General features: G+C 38.2%; 3 protein-coding genes and 3 pseudogenes across 3 annotated transcripts; 5 read left to right on the top strand and 1 right to left on the bottom strand.

Moving 5' to 3' along the window:
- Positions 1-7917: 7917 nt before the first annotated feature.
- Positions 7918-8172, top strand: LOC132182024 (auxin-responsive protein SAUR24 pseudogene; annotated as a pseudogene).
- A 1556-nt stretch (positions 8173-9728) lies between these two features.
- On the top strand, positions 9729-10031 carry LOC132181996 (auxin-responsive protein SAUR21 pseudogene; annotated as a pseudogene).
- A 1771-nt stretch (positions 10032-11802) lies between these two features.
- On the top strand, positions 11803-12681 carry LOC132181987 (auxin-responsive protein SAUR20-like). Its single transcript, XM_059595203.2, has one exon. The coding sequence runs from the start codon at positions 11803-11805 to the stop codon at positions 12331-12333; it is 531 nt and encodes a 176-aa protein (XP_059451186.2). The 3' UTR covers positions 12334-12681.
- Positions 12682-14217: 1536 nt separating this feature from the next.
- LOC132181973 (auxin-induced protein 15A-like) lies at positions 14218-14720 on the top strand. The gene has a single exon (XM_059595191.2). The coding sequence runs from the start codon at positions 14301-14303 to the stop codon at positions 14601-14603; it is 303 nt and encodes a 100-aa protein (XP_059451174.1). The 5' UTR covers positions 14218-14300; the 3' UTR covers positions 14604-14720.
- Positions 14721-16084: 1364 nt separating this feature from the next.
- Positions 16085-16503, bottom strand: LOC132181927 (auxin-responsive protein SAUR23 pseudogene; annotated as a pseudogene).
- An 821-nt stretch (positions 16504-17324) lies between these two features.
- LOC132181966 (auxin-induced protein 15A-like) lies at positions 17325-17680 on the top strand. Its single transcript, XM_059595183.2, has one exon. It carries the CDS (start codon positions 17375-17377, stop codon positions 17678-17680), a length of 306 nt encoding a protein of 101 aa, XP_059451166.2. The 5' UTR covers positions 17325-17374.
- The last annotated feature ends 300 nt before the right edge of the window (positions 17681-17980 follow it).

The following is a 17980-nucleotide window of genomic DNA, read 5'->3' as shown; positions in this document are numbered from 1 at the left end:
GTTCACGGTAGTGGTCATTTTAAAGGGGCTAGCTGAAATTTTGGCTAAGAGGCTGTTTTAGTGAGTTCACTAGGCATGGAAACTAATGAATTGAGAGGCTCTGTAAGGGAGATGGGCAGATGCAGTCTCTCCATGTGGAGGCTAATTTGGATAATGCTTGCATGGATTATGGGAATATTGGGTTGGAGAAATTGACTGCTTGGAGCACTCGAGCTGGATCCTCAGAATGTTGGTATATATATATTATGTCATCGAAATCAAAAGCTAGGCTTAGCTTGTGGGACAATATATATTCTAAGACAAACTTAAAGCTATCCAAATTGGTCTAAATGTCAAATGTTTGAGCCATAAGTGATTGATTGACAGCTTCTTAAAATAAATTCAAATCAGAAGCAAAGGAAAGGGGTCAATGGCCTTGGCTTTGCTGATGGCATTTCCCACCTTCAAAGTTTGAGATGTCTGCCAATCATGTTTGCAATAATTTCCCCACTTCAATGGAAATTTGGTTGTATTTTGAATGGTCTGGCTTTCTATGAGGACTACCTGTAGGACACACTCCTTGTGCTCTTCACAGGGGTGTGTCGTAGTTCTGAAGCAACACATGAAATGCTCTTCACAAGGGTATTCCGTGCGGCCAATGTACTAAAGCAACCAATGCCGGGGATTTTGGCCCACAACATGTTATTACATGCAGTTGTCTTCTGCCTCCAAAGTTTTGTTTGTAATTGTAGATATCCAATGATTTTTTTTATGTTTTTTTTTTTCACAGTTTGAAGTGTAATGTTGAGTTTGCAGGAATAAAAGACCAAAAAAGTATGAAGTATATTTCTGTCAAGAAATAAAAGACCTACATGTCTCCACCATGTCCTTCCAAGGCTTCCATATCCAATTGTGTCCACAAGAATTTTCCCTGGTTCATATCTGATATCTCTTTGATTTCTAGTGGGTCGGATGTGATTTGTTCTCCAAGAAATTGATAGTTGGTTATAATGTCCTCCACCAACTATACAGTCTCATTCACTACCAATTTCTCTATGATGATTTTGAGGACATCACCATGTGATCCTTGGAGTGCTTGTTTCTCTGTCAAATTTCCACCAGATTGCTGTTAGGAAATTAATCCTATTTCCCAAGACCCATGAGATGCGAAAAATAAAAGAATGCGGAATAATAAAGATAAGCAATCACATACGACACAAAAATTTAAGTGGTTCGGCTTAACAAGCCTACATCCACTGGCGGAGACGACCCAGAGAAAATTCACTATCAAAAGATGAGTACAAGAAAGTAACAGGGTGAGAAAACCACTCAAACCCAAAGCCCCAAATACACCCAATTCTCACTTTGCCCAAAGGAGAATAATAACAAAAAGGGAAAAAAACAAACTCTCTCTTTTTCTTGCTCTCACCTTTTCTTTCTCTCAATTGCTTTTGACACACCAAAGCAAATATTACTTTGATTTTTGCACACCTCATTGCTGCACAGCACTTGTCTTTATATAGGAGCACATAGTCGGTGCTTTTTTCCTACTAAAAGTCCAACAAGGAAACCCACTTTTGTGTAGGACAAAAAACTCCAACTCCAACCATGAAAGGGAATTCCAATCCTTGTATAATACAACAAAATTGGTTGGGTCCCACCCCTAGATTCAAGGCACGCATAACAATCTCCCACTTGACTTGAATCCTACCAAGTCGCAACATAGTGAATCTCCTTCGGATGTCTCCTCCGCCTATCTTCAAGCTCGAAGACAAACTGAAGCTGCGCACAGCTTCAGTTTCTCAATAGTCACTCCTTTTGTCAGCATGTCTGCCGGATTCTCAGTTCCACGAATCTTCTCAAGTAGCAATTGTTCACTTTCAAGAAGAGATCGAATGAAGTGATACCTCAACTGTATATGCTTTGTTCTTGAATGATACGCTGGGTTCTTCGCAAGAAAAATGGCACTCTGACTATCACTGTGTAGAACGCCCTTCTCATTCTTCTTTCCCAACTCATCCAAAAAACCTTGTAGCCAAACCATCTCCTTTCCAGCTTCTGTCACGGCCACATACTCCGCCTCTGTAGTGGAAAGGGCTACAATTTTCTGTAACCTTGAGGTCCAACACACAGCAATACCTCCTAGAATATAAACAAACCCTGTAGTACTTTTCCTGCTATCAACATCACCCGCTAGATCAGCATCCACGTAGCCCTGCAGCTTCAATTCTGCACCTGTGAAGCAAAGGGACATATCTGAAGTTCCTCTCAGATATCGCAAAATCCACTTGACTGCCTCCCAATGCTGCTTCCCTGGATTACTCATGTACCTGCTCACAACTCCCACTGCATGTGCAATATCCGGTCTAGTACAGACCATTGCATACATCAGACTTCCGATAGCTGAGGCATAAGGTACCTTGCTCATGTATGCTTTCTCTTGATCCGTCTTCGGTGACTGATCCTTGGTTAGTCTAAAGTGACTCCCCAAGGGTGTGCTCACTGACTTAGCTTTATTCATGCTAAATCTGCTAAGAATCTTCTTCACATATTCTGTCTGTGAAATCTTCAATGTACTATTGGCCCTATCCCTAATGATTCTCATCCCAAGGATTTGTTTAGCAGCACCCAAATCCTTCATTGCAAACTGTTTTGACAGCTGGTTCTTCAACTTGTTGATGTCTTCCATACTGGCCCCTGCAATGAGCATATCATCTACGTACAGAAGTAGAATAATGTAAGAGTTCTTAAGACTCTTGACATAGCAGCAATGATCTGCATTGCATCTCGTGAACCCAGTATTACACATGAAACTATCAAACTTCTTGTACCATTGTCTTGGAGCTTGTTTCAACCCATACAAGCTTTTCCTTAGTTTGCACACTAAACTCTCATTCTCCTGCACTACGAATCCCTGTGGTTGCTGCATATAAATTTCTTCCTCCAACTCACCATGAAGGAACGCCGTCTTCACATCTAACTGCTCTAGATGTAAGTCCTCCGCCGCCACAATACTCAGCACAATTCTGATGGTTGTCATCTTCACCACCGGAGAGAATATGTCTGTGTAGTCAATTCCTTCTTTCTGTTGGAATCCCTTTACTACCAATCTTGCCTTGTAGCATTTGCTACCATCATGTTCACCCTTTATTCTGAACACCCATTTGTTGTGCAAAGCCTTTTTACCTGCTGGCAACTCAGTCAACTCCCAGGTCTGGTTAGTCAATAATGAGTCCATCTTATCCTTCATGGCTAACTCCCACTTGATTGAATCTTCAACCTTCAAGGCTTCAACAAACGTCTCTGGCTCACCGCCATCCGTTAACAAAATATGAAATAGGGAGGGTGAAAAACGCTGTAGAGATCTAATGGTTCTAGTAGATCTACTGTAGCAACCCAGATTTTTAAAGTCTTATTTTAGAGATATTAAATTGATGCTATGATTATATTAATATTCATATTAGGTAATGGCATTTACTTTGAGGTTGAGATATTTATTGATGATATTAGGTAATAATATTTATTCTTGAGGAATTTATTAGATCTTATGAATATCATTGGAATAAATATTGATTTGAGGTTATTATATCATGATGATGATTTTATTGGGAAATTTAAGAGATATGATAATTGATGATTGATTGGTATAATTTGGAGTATGATTGTAATAATTGGTGATTGATTTTATGAGTAAGGAATTTGTGGGATTCAGATTATTAAGGGAAATTAGGTGAGAATAATATCCAATATTTTATTAGATCTGTTTTTAATATATTGGAGTGAAACCTAACTTTCACGCCTACTTTTCCCCATTTTTTTTCTTCACAGCAGCCTCACACCCACTTATTCTCATACTTTGAATTATTAACTGATGCTTGTTTTTTCTTTATTCATTTTCACCAACCCACTTGCCGAACAATGATCCCACTTTTTCTTTCTTATTCATATTTTATCCAAACCTAAACTTTGAGTTCACACCTAAACTTCTTTCTTAATCCTTTTTATATTCTTATTTTATATTATTTTTTTCTTTTCTCCTTTTCTCCCCCGACAACTCTCACTCTTTCTTTCTTATTTACATTATTTTATTCTTATTATATATATTTTTTCTTTCTTCTTTCTTTTCTCCTTGCCGACAAACTCTCACCTACTCCACCTTTTTCTTTCCTTTCTTCTTCTTTCTTCATTCCACCTTACTTTATTTCGTATATTTAATTCCTCTCCCCTGCTCAACATATTGCTTAATCATAGAATACGTGAGTAAGAGAGGAGAGAAACCGAGAGTGAGATGGAAATTTAAGACAGAGAGCTGAAGAGGAAGAAAGAGAGTTTAGGCGAGAGAGAGAGAGAGAGAGAGAGAGAGAGAGAAAGTCAGTGAAGGGATTGTTATGGGTATGGACCAACTGCAGCAGAACGGGTTTCAAGTAATTACCTTTGATGATCCATTCATGTAATCCACTGTAAGTATTCTTACTTACTGAGTATGATATTGATATCCAATAATACGGATTTTTGTGGTTTTATAACTTGTCTAGCATTTTGCTATATATGATTCAACAATGATTTATATTATCGGAAATCAATTGACTCACTACTTCACAGTTTTTTTGTAGTGCTTGCAGGAATGGAAAATCAAGGTAATTATGCAGTTGTGATTAGAGATTCATATTGAGATGTACAGAGATTCCAAGTTGGTTAAGTTTTGTCTAGAGTTTAGACTGTCGGATAGATTTGTATAAATGCCTTGTACGACATAGCTTTGGGTATTTTTGTATAAAGAAAAGTATTTTTTTTGTATTGATAATTACAGTTTTCCGCTATATGATATGAGATTGTTACATCTACGGACAGCCACTGTCGGTGTACCCTGTTCAGTCTCTTGATCTACTGTTTCTTCAACTTCTAGACCATCTTCAGTTTCTGAATCCTTATCAACTTCTGAATTCCTTTTCTGAGCTGCACCTGTAGAAATTCCATCTAGGTTGATAAATTCAGGCTTCTCAGCCTCTGACTCTGTACTTACTGGTTCTGCACTTAAATTATTCTTATACACAGCCATTTCATTAAAAGTAACATTTCTACTTCTAATGATCTTCCGGTTTTGATCATCCCAAAACCTATACCCGAATGCCCCATCCCCATAGCCAATGAAATAACATTTTCTAGACTTAGCATGTAGCTTGCTACGAGCATCAGATTCAATATAGACATACGAAACACAACCAAAAACTTTCAAGTGAGAAAGATTTACCTCCTTTCCACTCCAGACTTCTTCAGGTAGTCTATGGCCCAAAGGAACTGATGGTCCTCTGTTTATCAAGTAAGCAGCAGTGCTTACTGCATCCACCCAGAAAGTTTTCGGTAGTACAGCATGCAACCTCATACTTCTTGCACGCTCATTAAGGGTCCTGTTCATGCGCTCAGCCACGCCATTCTATTGTGGTGTCCCTGGGATAGTCTTTTCCATTCTAATCCCATTCACTGCACAAAACTATTTGAAACCCCCGTCTTCGTATTCTCCCCCATTGTCTGATCTTAGACACTTCAATTTCAGACCAGTTTTTGTCTCTACCATGACCTTCCACTTCTTAAAAACTTCAAATACATCAGATTTAAGCTTTAAAAAGTAAACCCATACCTTCCTGCTTGAGTCATCAATAAATGTGATGTAATACCGCGAGCCTCCAAGACATGCCACTGGTGCGGGACCCCACAAATCCGTGTGTACCAACTCCAGCTTTCCCGGCTTTGGTGTTCTGCCAACCTTCGCGAAACTCACCTTCTTTTGCTTTCCTAAGATGCAGCCTTCACACAAATCAGACTTAACTGACTTCAGCTTCGGTAATTTTCCCTTTGACAGAAGTACCTTCATCCCTTTCTCGCTCATGTGCCCAAGCCTTAGGTGCCAAAATTTTGAGTCAGCACCCGTATCTGCAACAGCAATTGTATCCCTGCTATTCGTCGTCATATAGAGAGTACCCGTTTTATGACCACAAGCCAAAATCCTGACTCCCTTGCTGACCTTCCACTTTCCACCGTGGAAATGAATTGAATGCCCTTCATCATCAAGCTGTCCTACTGAAATCAGGTTCTTTTTCAGCTCTGGGATATGCCTGACATTTTGCAGCTTCCATATCGAGTCACTGTGGACTCTAATGTGAACATTGCCTATACCCACAACATCCAATGCCATTCCGTTAGCCAAGTACACCTTCCCGAAATCTCCAACAACATAATTTTCGAAAACTTCACGGATCGGTGTAGTGTTGAAAGAAGCTCCTGAGTCCAAGACCCAAGAATCAAGAGAACTGTCAACAGATAGAAGTAGGGCATCGTGCACTTCTTCTGTTGCCACGACATTTGCGGCGTCATTTTCGGTCTTCTTCTTTAGCTCTCTGCAGTTCTTCTTGAAGTGGCCTGTCTTGCCACAGTTCCAACACTCAGGTTGTCGTCCAAACCTGGATTTGCTCCTACCCTTCCTGGACTTAGATCTGCATCTCACAGAGTTTCTGTCTTGTCTTCTACCCCGAGTCTCGAGGTTTAAAGCAGCACCAGAACAAGAGGCTTCACCCGCATCTCTTCTGCGAACCTCTTCACTGAGAATCAAATCCCTGACGTCTTCATAGCTCAGTTTACTCTTTCCTATAGAGTTACTCACAGCCATCCTCACTGCTTCCCAGCTATTTGGCAAAGATGCCAAGACGATCAACGCGCGAACCTCATCATCAAAATTAATTTTCACTGAGGACAATTGATTTGTGATGGTGTTGAACTCATTGAGATGATGTGCCACCGAAGCTCCTTCCGCCATCTTTAGGTTGAACAATTTGTTCATCAGATGCACCTTGTTGTTAGCCGAAGGCTTCTCATACATGCTTGACAAAGCCTTCATTAGACCTGCTGTGGTCTTCTCCTTTACAAAGTTGTGTGCAACTGATTTTGACAGAGATAACCTGATAACTGCTAGGGCTTTACGATCAAGCGAAGCCCACTCGCTATCATACATGTCGTCGGGTTGTTCTTCCAAAAGAGGTTGATGAAGATCCTTCCCATAAAGAATGTCTTCAATCAGTACCTTCCAATAGCCAAAATCTTTGCCGTCGAATTTCTCGATTCCCATCTTTCCTTCTTCACCTGCCATCGCTCCCACTCGAACCAACAGCTCTGATACCAGTTGTTAGGAAATTAATCCTATTTCCCAAGACCCGTGAGATGCGAAAAATAAAAGAATGCGGAATAATAAAGATAAGCAATCACACACGACACAAAGATTTAAGTGGTTCGGCTTAACAAGCCTACATCCACTGGCGGAGACAACCCAGAGAAAATTCACTATCAAAAGATGAGTACAAGAGAGTAACAGGGTGAGAAAACCACTCAAACCCAAAGCCCCAAATACACCCAATTCTCACTTTGCCCAAAGGAGAATAATAACAAAAAGGGAAAAAAACAAACTCTCTCTTTTTCTTGCTCTCACCTTTTCTTTCTCTCAATTGCTTTTGACACACCAAAGCAAATATTACTTTGATTTTTGCACACCTCATTGCTGCACAGCACTTGTCTTTATATAGGAGCACATAGTCGGTGCTTTTTTCCTACTAAAAGTCCAACAAGGAGACCCACTTTTGTGTAGGACAAAAAACTCCAACTCCAACCATGAAAGGGAATTCCAATCCTTGTATAATACAACAAAATTGGTTGGGTCCCACCCCTAGATTCAAGGCACGCATAACAATTGCCTCCACAGCACTCACACATTTCAGAGATTTTCGTAGACAACCTTCCATCTATAAATACAAACACGATTTAGACATTATCCATAGCCAAATCATATCCTCAGTATCTTTTGTAGCAAATATTTTCTTCCTTCTCCCAAGTCATTTGTGAACTATAGCCTCTTCCAAAGTCATAATATAAACTCAAATGGCTTTTCTGCCTCGTATAATGCACGCTAAGAAGATTGTAAGCAGGTCTGTTTCTGGTCTTGCTAAAAGTGTTCCAAAAGGCTATTTTGCAGTATATGTTGGAGAGGAACAGAAGAAGCGATTTGTGGTACCCATATCATACCTGAATGAGCCTTCCTTTCAAGAACTGCTAAGTAAGGCAGAGGAAGAATTTGGGTTTGATCATCCAATGGGTGGTCTCACAATTCCTTGCAGAGAAGCATCTTCATCAATCTCACTTCTTGCTTAAATGCATTTTAGTGCAGGGCGCACTAAGCTGGATCAAACTAGACACATTTCTTCTCTGTGGCAGAAGGAGCAGAGCAGGAAATGTCTACTCACATGACAGAAATCACTGAAGTTTCTCAAGAAAATGGCGGTCTGGGAATCCATTCGCCGAGGATCATTCAAGTTAAGCCTATCTCCAATGAGTGCAGATGACACAAGGTCATGATCTTTCAGAAGGCCAATGCTGTTCACATTGGAGAAGCCGACCAGGAGGAGTTCCAATTTTATAAGCATCTTTTATTTTCAGGCATTGATTGACCTCACTGGTAGGGGCTCAAAAGCGAGATGGACATGAAAATGGCTGGTCTGTTAAACATGAACTGTTTGACACAATTGACCCAAAGCTGTCTATTCAGTTTTGAATGAAGAGATTTGAGTTATTTCATTATGCGTTGTAAAATTTTGCATTTGTCAGCAATGAAATTCAGTAGTAAACTTTCCATGCAAATATATAAAATAATTATCTTTCTTATATATAATTTGTTCTCTTCGACCAAAAATGTCATACAAGCTTTCACAATGGCTTCAATTGTATAATGCAGAGGAGCTAATGCATTAATATTTGGGTCATTGGACTTAATTGGATTGCCATTGCATTACATTATCCGCAACCTTGTGTGTATAGGCTGGCTATCTGCGACTGGAGTGCCAATTTGATGTCTACAATCCGACAAGGGAAGTGAAATCCTCGCAATAATCCCTTATTGACATGATTTAAAAGTTTAGATGATCAAAATGGAAGAGTTCAACACATCAAAAAGCTTGCTTAAATGATCGAAATAGGCATTGAGTAGAATGCATTCTTATTTCATAGTTTAGATCCTGCATTTGGTTTGAGGGATGAGAAGCAGGAGGAAGAGATGTTGAAGTCAGATCATTTGGACAGAGATCATCATCTGAAATTGGGTGAACTGAATCTTGTAAGGGAAAGCTTACAATTGGGTATAGGTGGTTCAACAACACCCATGGCTTTCTTGAACTTCCCCCCATTGACTCCTCTTCAAAGCTTTACTTCTCCTTTTTAAATATTTTACCTTCCTATTGTAACTGGGCTTTAGTATGTCATCTCCATCTACTTATTTATTGTCCCTTAAAAAATGACCACATGTCTTAAGCTTGTCCTTTGTCCAACGGTCACTTAGTTTTTCTCTCATATTGATATCAACATGAGTATCCTGCTTCTCTTCCAATCTCTGGCTGGTCCTTCATTAGCTTATCTTGAAAGTTGTAGGGCATAGTGTTTATCAACATATAAACACAAAAAATTTTGCATGCCAACCTTTGCTGATTAGTTGGAAGGCCAACCCATGTGATACCCTCATGAGATATATCCCAGCAAATTCCTCTTGACCACTTGCAGGATTTTTCACATACCACTTCCATCTATAAAAACATACATATCTATGGTCTCAACAAACTCAAGCCTTCGCATTCTCTATTGATAGCTTTCTTGAAAGAACAAATCCTCTAGGATCTCTTTCTTCATTCTTTTCTGAAAATACATATAAAAACAAAAGCATGGGAGTTCGTTTGCCGGTTGTTGCTCTTGCTAAGCAAATTGTACGCAGGTCTGCTTCGACTGCATCTAGAGCAGCTTCAACATCATCAAATGTACCAAGAGGCTTCTTTGCAGTTTATGTTGGAGAGAAGCAGAAGCAAAGATTTGTGGTTCCCGTGTCCTACTTAAACCAGCCTTCATTTCAAGATTTGCTAAGAAAGGCTGAAGAAGAATTCGGGTTTAATCATCCCACTGGTGGTTTGACAATTCCATGCAGAGTAGATACTTTCATTGATGTCACTTCTCGCTTGAGTAGTTCATAATTAGAATCTTGCCAATACATTGTAAATCAATTTTTTCTTTTTCTTTTTCTTTCTGGTTTTCTGCTATTTGGCAGAAAAAAAAAAAAAAAAAAAAGATCTCTCCATTTGAAGAAACTGTTAAATAGAATCATTGCTTTTTTTCTTTTACATAATCAGTGTCTATTTTTTATTTTTTGTTAAAGTATTACATAAATAATTAAAACACAATTTCCTATTAGCTTAAGCTTTGGGATAAGTGGTAATTAAACATAGCATAAAGCAGAGGTCCAAACAATTTGATTTCAATTAAACAAAGCTCTAAGCTTGCCTAGTCATAACATCATATGTTTTTTACATTATATCATCTGTCAATCAGTCGAAAATGATGTCTTTCTATTATATATAGCAGCAAGTGAAGAAAATGGACATTGGTAAGGCATGAAAGCTAATGAATGAGATGCTATGTAGGGAGATGGGCAGATTATGGGAATTTTGGGTTGCAGAAATTGGCTGCTTGGAGCACTTGAGCTGGATCCTAAGAATGTTGGTATATGTATTATGTTATCAAATTCAGAAGCTAGGCTTAGCTTGTGGGATGTGATTGGACAGCTGAGCGAGTTGTAGAAAGGAGGGTGAGAGAAATATTTTTTATGTAGTTGGATGGAAACCAGAAGTTAAATTGGATGAAAATTAACAGTGAAAAGGAAACTGTTAAGAGAGAAGACTCTGTAGGCAATTTAAAGATAACCCTGATGGCCTTAATTTCAAATTTTGAGTCACAAGTGATGCTATTGCCTGTTGTTATTAGTTGATAAGGAAGGGAAAGGATAAATAGTCCCTATTCACTGACATTTGACTCTTACAACTCATTTGGTAGCATGGTGTTAGAAGATTAAGCTTAGAAATGTTCATGTTCATGAAGTACATAACTGGAACAAGAATGAAGCTAGAGCATTCAGAATACCCTTCATCTGACTTTTGAATTTTTCTTTTCTAGTTAGACAACATACATTAATTATTCTTTTCTAAGTTTCTTTCCAATTTCCTGTGGCATTTTGAATTTTCCCCCTTAGTTGGACCAAGCGGTTTATAATTAGCATTGTGTTTTGAAGGAAAAAACATGAATGACTCACACCTGATATTGTCCTTCACGTGATGGTCTAGGAAATTTTTCATATACACTAGCCATTGGTCATCACTTAGCATTCAATCCAATCATTAAAATCATACATCTTAGGCATGCAATATATATCTTGAAGGTGAAGGCTGCTATAGTTGACCATTGTGGATTATCTGGTTGTGGTCCACCAATAGAAACTCCTGCATTGACCAAATAGAATTAAAAACTTTCTTCATCCTTTGAGATTCTAGAGTGGTTTGGTTTTCCTATTTGATCAACCTTTCAGATTCAGGGTCCGCTCATTTCCTCTCCAATTCTTCTGCATTTTGTATTAAGCATCATCTTCACATGAAGTGATAACTTGTTTGTGACAGGCTATGATTAATGAATAACAACATATAGATTAGAGCATGAAAATTAACGAAAATAGAGACCAAACCATATGATCGCTATTGGAAAATGTCCTTGTCACGGTCCCCAATGTTAGATAGTTCTCTCTTTAAGATTTACTCCAATTGAGAATGCTGGCCACATAACATTAGAACTCCACAGGAGGTTTCTCCTAGCCACATCTCTTGACTTCAAGTGGGGTCCGATGTTGGTTACCCTCCCAGAAATTCTTGGACATAAGGTCGTCCTTGAAGTACTATTCCAACCAGCACCAAGTTCTTGATGATGAGTTGGAAGACAAAAGCATGTGATCCTTCAAATGCCTATGTCTTTCACCAATACCCCACAATACTCATACTCACATTTCAGAGATTTTCCTATCCCTCCTTTCATCTATATATACACATACATGCTATTCCAACAGCCAAACCAAATCCACTTATCTCCACAAGTAAACATTTATCCACCTTTTTCTCCAAAATCGTTTCTGAAGGTCAAGCTTTTACAGAAATGGCTATTCGAGTTCCTGCAATTATGCATGTTAAGCAGCTTCTCCGCGGGTCTTTTCTAAGCGGCAAAGAAGCAGCTTTCACAACTAAAATTGTTCCGAAAGGTTACTTTGCAGTCTATGTTGGTGAGGGCCAGAAGAAGCGGTTCATTCTACCTATATCATACCTAAATGAGCCTTCATTTCAGAACTTGTTAAATGAGGCTGCAGAAGAATTTGGGTTCGATCATCCAATGGGTGGTCTAACAATTCCTTGCAGAGAAGATGTCCTTATTGATCTCACTTCTCGCTTAAACAGATTGTGATACATGGAAGCAAGATTAATCAGCAAAACAGATTTGTAAACTCATGCACTTTATCTCTTTCTGGAGAAGGATAAGGTTGTGAATGTTGCTAAGCAGAAGGTACTGCAGTATCTGAAGAACATATCCCTTCGCCTTGGACTGCTCAGGGCAAGCAGATTTTCCAGAAGATGTAGGGAGCTCAAGAGGCCACGGATTTGAAGGCAGTGTGGAGAAACTCAGAGGAGGTGCTTCATGGTTCCAACTTTATACCCGAAATATCTCACAAAATCCGACGCAGAGAAGCCTTCAGTGATCTACTCGTAATCTGGGTGGCTCAAAAGAGAAATGAAAGACATGATAATGAGTAGTGTTGAGAACACCATTGACCCAAAAATCCAATCTTTTCAATTTTGAAATAAGAGCATTGGGTTATTTCACAAATCATTGTAAAATTCTTGTTCTTTTATATGAAAATTTGGGATCAAAACATTCCATGCAAATCTTTTTCATATAAGTCCTTCTTTATGTATTGGTTAATGCCTTAGCTCCTTTGTTTCACACTGTAACCACCACCTATGATAACGGTAAGAAAAATAATTAAATCGAAAAATTTTTTATTAGCTTAGACTTTTGGGTTAACTTGTGATTTAACAATAACCATTGGGATTGTGAGTGTAATTGCCATTATGAAACAAACAATTCAATCAAGGCTTACTTTTTTCAAAAACCACATGGTTTTATACCATTGAATATAATGGCTTTGTTTGTTAACTAAGAGGAACCAGCATTTTTCCCAAGTCTTTGATCCATTGTTATGTGTTTTCACTTTCTAATTTTTAATCTAGTTAAAAGATTTTGGCTAGTATGGAGTCTGTCAGCATAATATCAACATATGCAGTTGTAACAAATAATTTAATTTTAGATGTGCTTTCTTGCTAAAGAAGAGACCCTTGGAAGGCTTATTTTTATTTGTAAATGACCAGAGGTTGTTACTATCTCTTACATTGATTATAGTAGAAATGATGGCTAATATTCTGAAGTAACACAGATCTTTAGTATAAAGGCCACATGGGCGGAGTCGAGAGGTGAAATTAGCCACTAGTTTATGTAGATGTAGGCATACTGCTGAACCACATGAATTCCCATGCGTTTTCACTTCATTTTCTCTGTAATTTTTCACTAAATCGCATAGTCTCGACAATCCTAACAGATTATGAGATCATAACAAAAGTGAACAAAAATGGGGAGAAAAGAGAAGAAACTTCTTGTGCCAAGACTCGGCACCTAAAATTTGACATGTCTTCTGATGATTGTTACAGTTGCTTGCAATAATTTCATCACTTACAATGCAGTACTTGTTTGAGAAATGTAGGGTTGCTCCAGCTATGACTACTTGTAGGACATACTTCATGTGCTCTCCACGGGGGTTTGTCCTCAAAGTCATTGTACTAAGGCAAATTAAGAGAATATCATAGACTCGAGTATTTTGCTGATACAGATAACTTTCCTGTTTCTAGCATCCAGATTTCATTGAGGTTAAACTTGTTGTAAAGATACGAGTTAAGTTTGCATGATCGACATATATGTCTAATCCTGTCCTCCATGGCTCCATAGCAAGAGGTCAGCCAGTTAGTTCAAATTTTCTCCAATCCACATGTCTTTCCTTTCAACTGGGTCCCTTGTAGGTTGTTGTCCCAGCAAATGCTTGTGCTCAGAGTTTTCCAAAGTCTCAATCACTACCAAGTACTTCATGATGAGTAGAAAGGCAGGTCCATGTGATCCTTCAAATGCTAATGTCTCCCACCAATCCCACCTGGATCCCTCTGCACCACTCATCTATAATTATATATATGAAGTCTGAAGAAATCCTTTCACAGCAAGATCCAGTCTTCAGATCCTCTTGTATCAAGTCCTTACTTTCTTCTCCCTTTTCAGTTTTCATTTGTGATCTTCACCATCTTTCTGAGCAATAATACAGATAGATAGCAATGGCAATTCGTTTACCTGGTATTATGCATGCTAAACACATTCTCCGCCGATCAAACTCATTTACAAAGCAAGCAGCTTCAACATTTGCAGATGTTCCAAAAGGGTACATAGCAGTATATGTTGGAGAGAGTGAAAAGAAGCGATTTGTAGTTCCCATATCATTCTTGAACCAGCCTTCATTTCAAGATTTGCTAAACAAGGCTGAGGATGAATTTGGATTCCATCATCCAATGGGTGGTCTCACAATTCCCTGCAGTGAAGACATCTTCATTGATCTCACTTCTCACTTACATGAATTCTGATACGCGACACTAAAATAAAATAGCAGAGACAGTTTTGTAAATCCATGCATATTCTTTATTTATTATAGGCAGATGAAGTGATGGGGGGTTGATTACCGAAAAATGTTACAAATACAATTCTTGCAGTTTCTGTTGCATTCTCCTAACAAATGTAATACTGATATTACCTTTCAGATTGAATTGATCCTCTTAAGATTCTGAGACATTTCTAGGCCCTTCTATTTAATTTAATTTTGCATGTTTTTCTTTGGATGATAGTCTATGAAGCTTTCTTATGTCAGGGTCATCTTCAAACTTCAGTGGTTTATCAGAACATTTTTTGAAGTACTGAGAAAGTTTCTCTATTGTACACAGTTCAATTAAAACCAAATGATGAAATCATCAAACTGAGCAAGGTTTTGCTTTGCACCGGAATCAATCATAAACAAATTTGAAATTAGTGTCCAATTTTGTGTTAGGAAGCTGTATAGGCTCGTGGAGTACTGAACTTCGATTAGTTACTGCTAAATGCTATAAAGATAACTCAAGGAAAACTTGTGTTTCAGAACAGACTGCACTTCAATTTCTGAGATTAGTCTGTAAACCAGTTATATATTCTTGAAGAAATTATTCACAAGAAATATGTTGCCGGGACCAAATTAGACTAAAGATTTCTGTAGTTACCGTGATTGGTAAAATCTTTTTATGTTATACTAGAGATTTATGATTTGTTTCTGTTCACATGAGGAATAAGGAATTGAAGGCAAGGGAATGCTACCTCATTTTTGAAACCCAAAGAAATTTACCTACATGTTGTAGGATCATTCAAAGTTTAACTTTGGTCATTTCTTCATAACATAATATTATTTGCACTCCTCCTATGCAAATCTCTTGCACATGTTCCTTGTTCATACAATTGATTCTGAACAAATGTTATAATTGGGTGTGGTATCAAAGAAAAAAATAAACGAGAGCCACGGAGAAGATATGCAGATAATCTTTTGACCTAGTTAAATTTTTGGATGACTGCTAATTTGAAAGATTCAAGTCACTAGACAAATCTTGATGAAATGACTCTAAATCTGCATGATATCTGAATCCTAGAAAAACCAAGAAAAATGAAAATGAGTATACCACTTATCAAACTGTCATGGTATACTCACAAACATATTTTGGTGTTTGATAATGTTTTTCTTTTGTGAAGAAATTTTTTTCTCAATCAACAAGACCAAAATTTTTTTTTTTTTATCAATTAAATGAAAATATTTTACCAATTAAACTGACTGGTATTCACAAATATCCATAGAAAAACATGCCAAATCAAACAAAATCAAAGGGGCTTGAATAACACGGAATAAAAAGATCAATTTAAACTGAGGAGAATGTGAGAAGATTGTAAGAGAAAATGCAATCATTCGATTAGAAAAACTCAGGGTAGGTAGTCAAACCCCATCTCTTCTTCTGTTAAAAAAAATGAAGAATATACATGGATTTACAAAATTGGCACTACTTGTTTATGTATTACATCAACTCATGTAAGCGAGAAGTGAGATGAATGAAGATGTCTTCACTGCAGGGGATTGTGAGGCCACCCATTGGATGATCAAATCCAAATTCTTCCTCAGCCTTGCCTAGCAATTGTTGGAATGAAGAGTGGTTAAGAAATGATACTGGAACAACAAACCGCTTCTTTTGGCTCTCTCCAACATATATAGCAAGGTGGCCTTTTGGAACATCCATAAATGCTGGAGCTGCTTTCTTTGCAAATGAGTTTGATCGGCGGAGAATGTTCTTAGCATTTGTAATACCAGGCAAACGAATGGCCATTGCTATCTATGTATGTTGTTTCTGGGAAAGATAGTGAAGCTCAGAAACTAAAAGGGAGGAGAGAAAGTAAGGATTTGATGGCAGAGGATTTGAAGACTTGTGTTTGGGTATGGAATGATGTGTTATGTGCATATATATATATATATATATATATATATAGCTTGTGAAAGTCTCTCAAATGTCGAGTAGGGCATAAGCATTTGAAGGATCACATGGACTTGTCTTCCATCTCAACAACATGGTAGTGATTGAGGCTTTATATTTCTTGGAGAACAACCTACAAGGGACCCAGTTGAAATCAAAGACATATGGATTGGATAAATCTCTGTACGACTGGCTGACAATTCACTAGAAGAGGATACTGGACATATATGTTGAAAGTGTTTTACAATCCCAATATGTCTTTGATTTCAACTGGGGCCCTTGTGGGTTGTTCTCCCAGAAAAGATTGCGCAAAATGTGCTCCAACAGATATGTCTCAACCACTGCCAAGTTCTTGGCAATGAGTTGGAGGACAGCTCCATGTGATCCTTCAAATATCCTGCCACCTGTATGCCAGAACACCACTCACTTCACATTTCACATACTTCAAATGTTTATCTCTGCATGCCAGACGTTGAGAAGTTGCTCCAATCCACTTATATATCTTTGATTTCAATTGGGGCCCTTGTAGGTTGTTCACCCAGAAAAGCATGCCTAAAATGTCTTCCAACTTTTAATGTCCTTGACGATGAGTTTGAAGACAAGTCCATGTGATCCTTCAAATGCTTATGTTTCGAACAAATGATCCCCACCGGAATGCCTCTGCACCACTCACTCCTCATTTCAGAGACCTCAAATGCTTATATATACATATGCATATCATTGCATAGCCAAACCAAGTCCTCACATCCTCTGCTTTCAAATCCTTTACTTTCTTCACCCATTTCATCTGTGATCTTCACCATCTTTGTGGGCAGATAGCAATGGCCATTCGCTTGCCTGGTGTTACAAATGCTAAGAACATTCTGCGGCGATCAAACTCATTTGCAAAGAAAGCAGCTTCACAATTTATGGATGTTCCAAAAGGCCACCTTGCTATATATGTTGGAGAGGGCCAAAAGAAGCGGTTCGTTGTTCAGGTATCATTCTTGAACCAGCCTTCATTTCAAGATTTGCTAAACAAGGCTGAGGAAGAATTTGGATTTGATCATCCAATGGGGGGCCTCACAATCCCCTGCAGTGAAGACATCTTCACTGATCTCACTTCTCGATTACAAGAGTTGTTGTAGTACTTAAACAAGTAGTGCCAATTTTTGTAAATCCATATATATTCTAACTTTCTTTTTGGCAGAAGAGATGGGGATTGTTACCCATTATAAATGTTACAACCAGATTTATTGCAGTTTCACAATATGTTTCTATCTTTAAAACAATGGGGATTGTTACCTACTAAGAGATGATGTTTATTTTTAATTTTTCGTCCATAATGTGAGAAAGCGGACCACCTCACTTTGCGCTCACAATGTGGAAAAAGGAAATATTAGAAACCATACTTCTATTTCACCATTATTTTATTATGTTGACGTGAC

Source organism: Corylus avellana, chromosome 2, assembly GCF_965113065.1.
Source record: "Corylus avellana chromosome 2, dhCorAvel1.hap1.2, whole genome shotgun sequence".
In the NCBI taxonomy this organism is placed as follows: domain Eukaryota; kingdom Viridiplantae; phylum Streptophyta; class Magnoliopsida; order Fagales; family Betulaceae; genus Corylus; species Corylus avellana.
This window is presented reverse-complemented; position numbering and strand designations above follow the sequence as displayed.

Coding starts and splice junctions, on each gene's coding strand:
- LOC132181987 (XM_059595203.2), top strand. CDS start 11,803: ATGATGAGTTGGAAGACAAAAGCATGTGATCCTTCAAATGCCTATGTC.
- LOC132181973 (XM_059595191.2), top strand. CDS start 14,301: ATGGCAATTCGTTTACCTGGTATTATGCATGCTAAACACATTCTCCGC.
- LOC132181966 (XM_059595183.2), top strand. CDS start 17,375: ATGGCCATTCGCTTGCCTGGTGTTACAAATGCTAAGAACATTCTGCGG.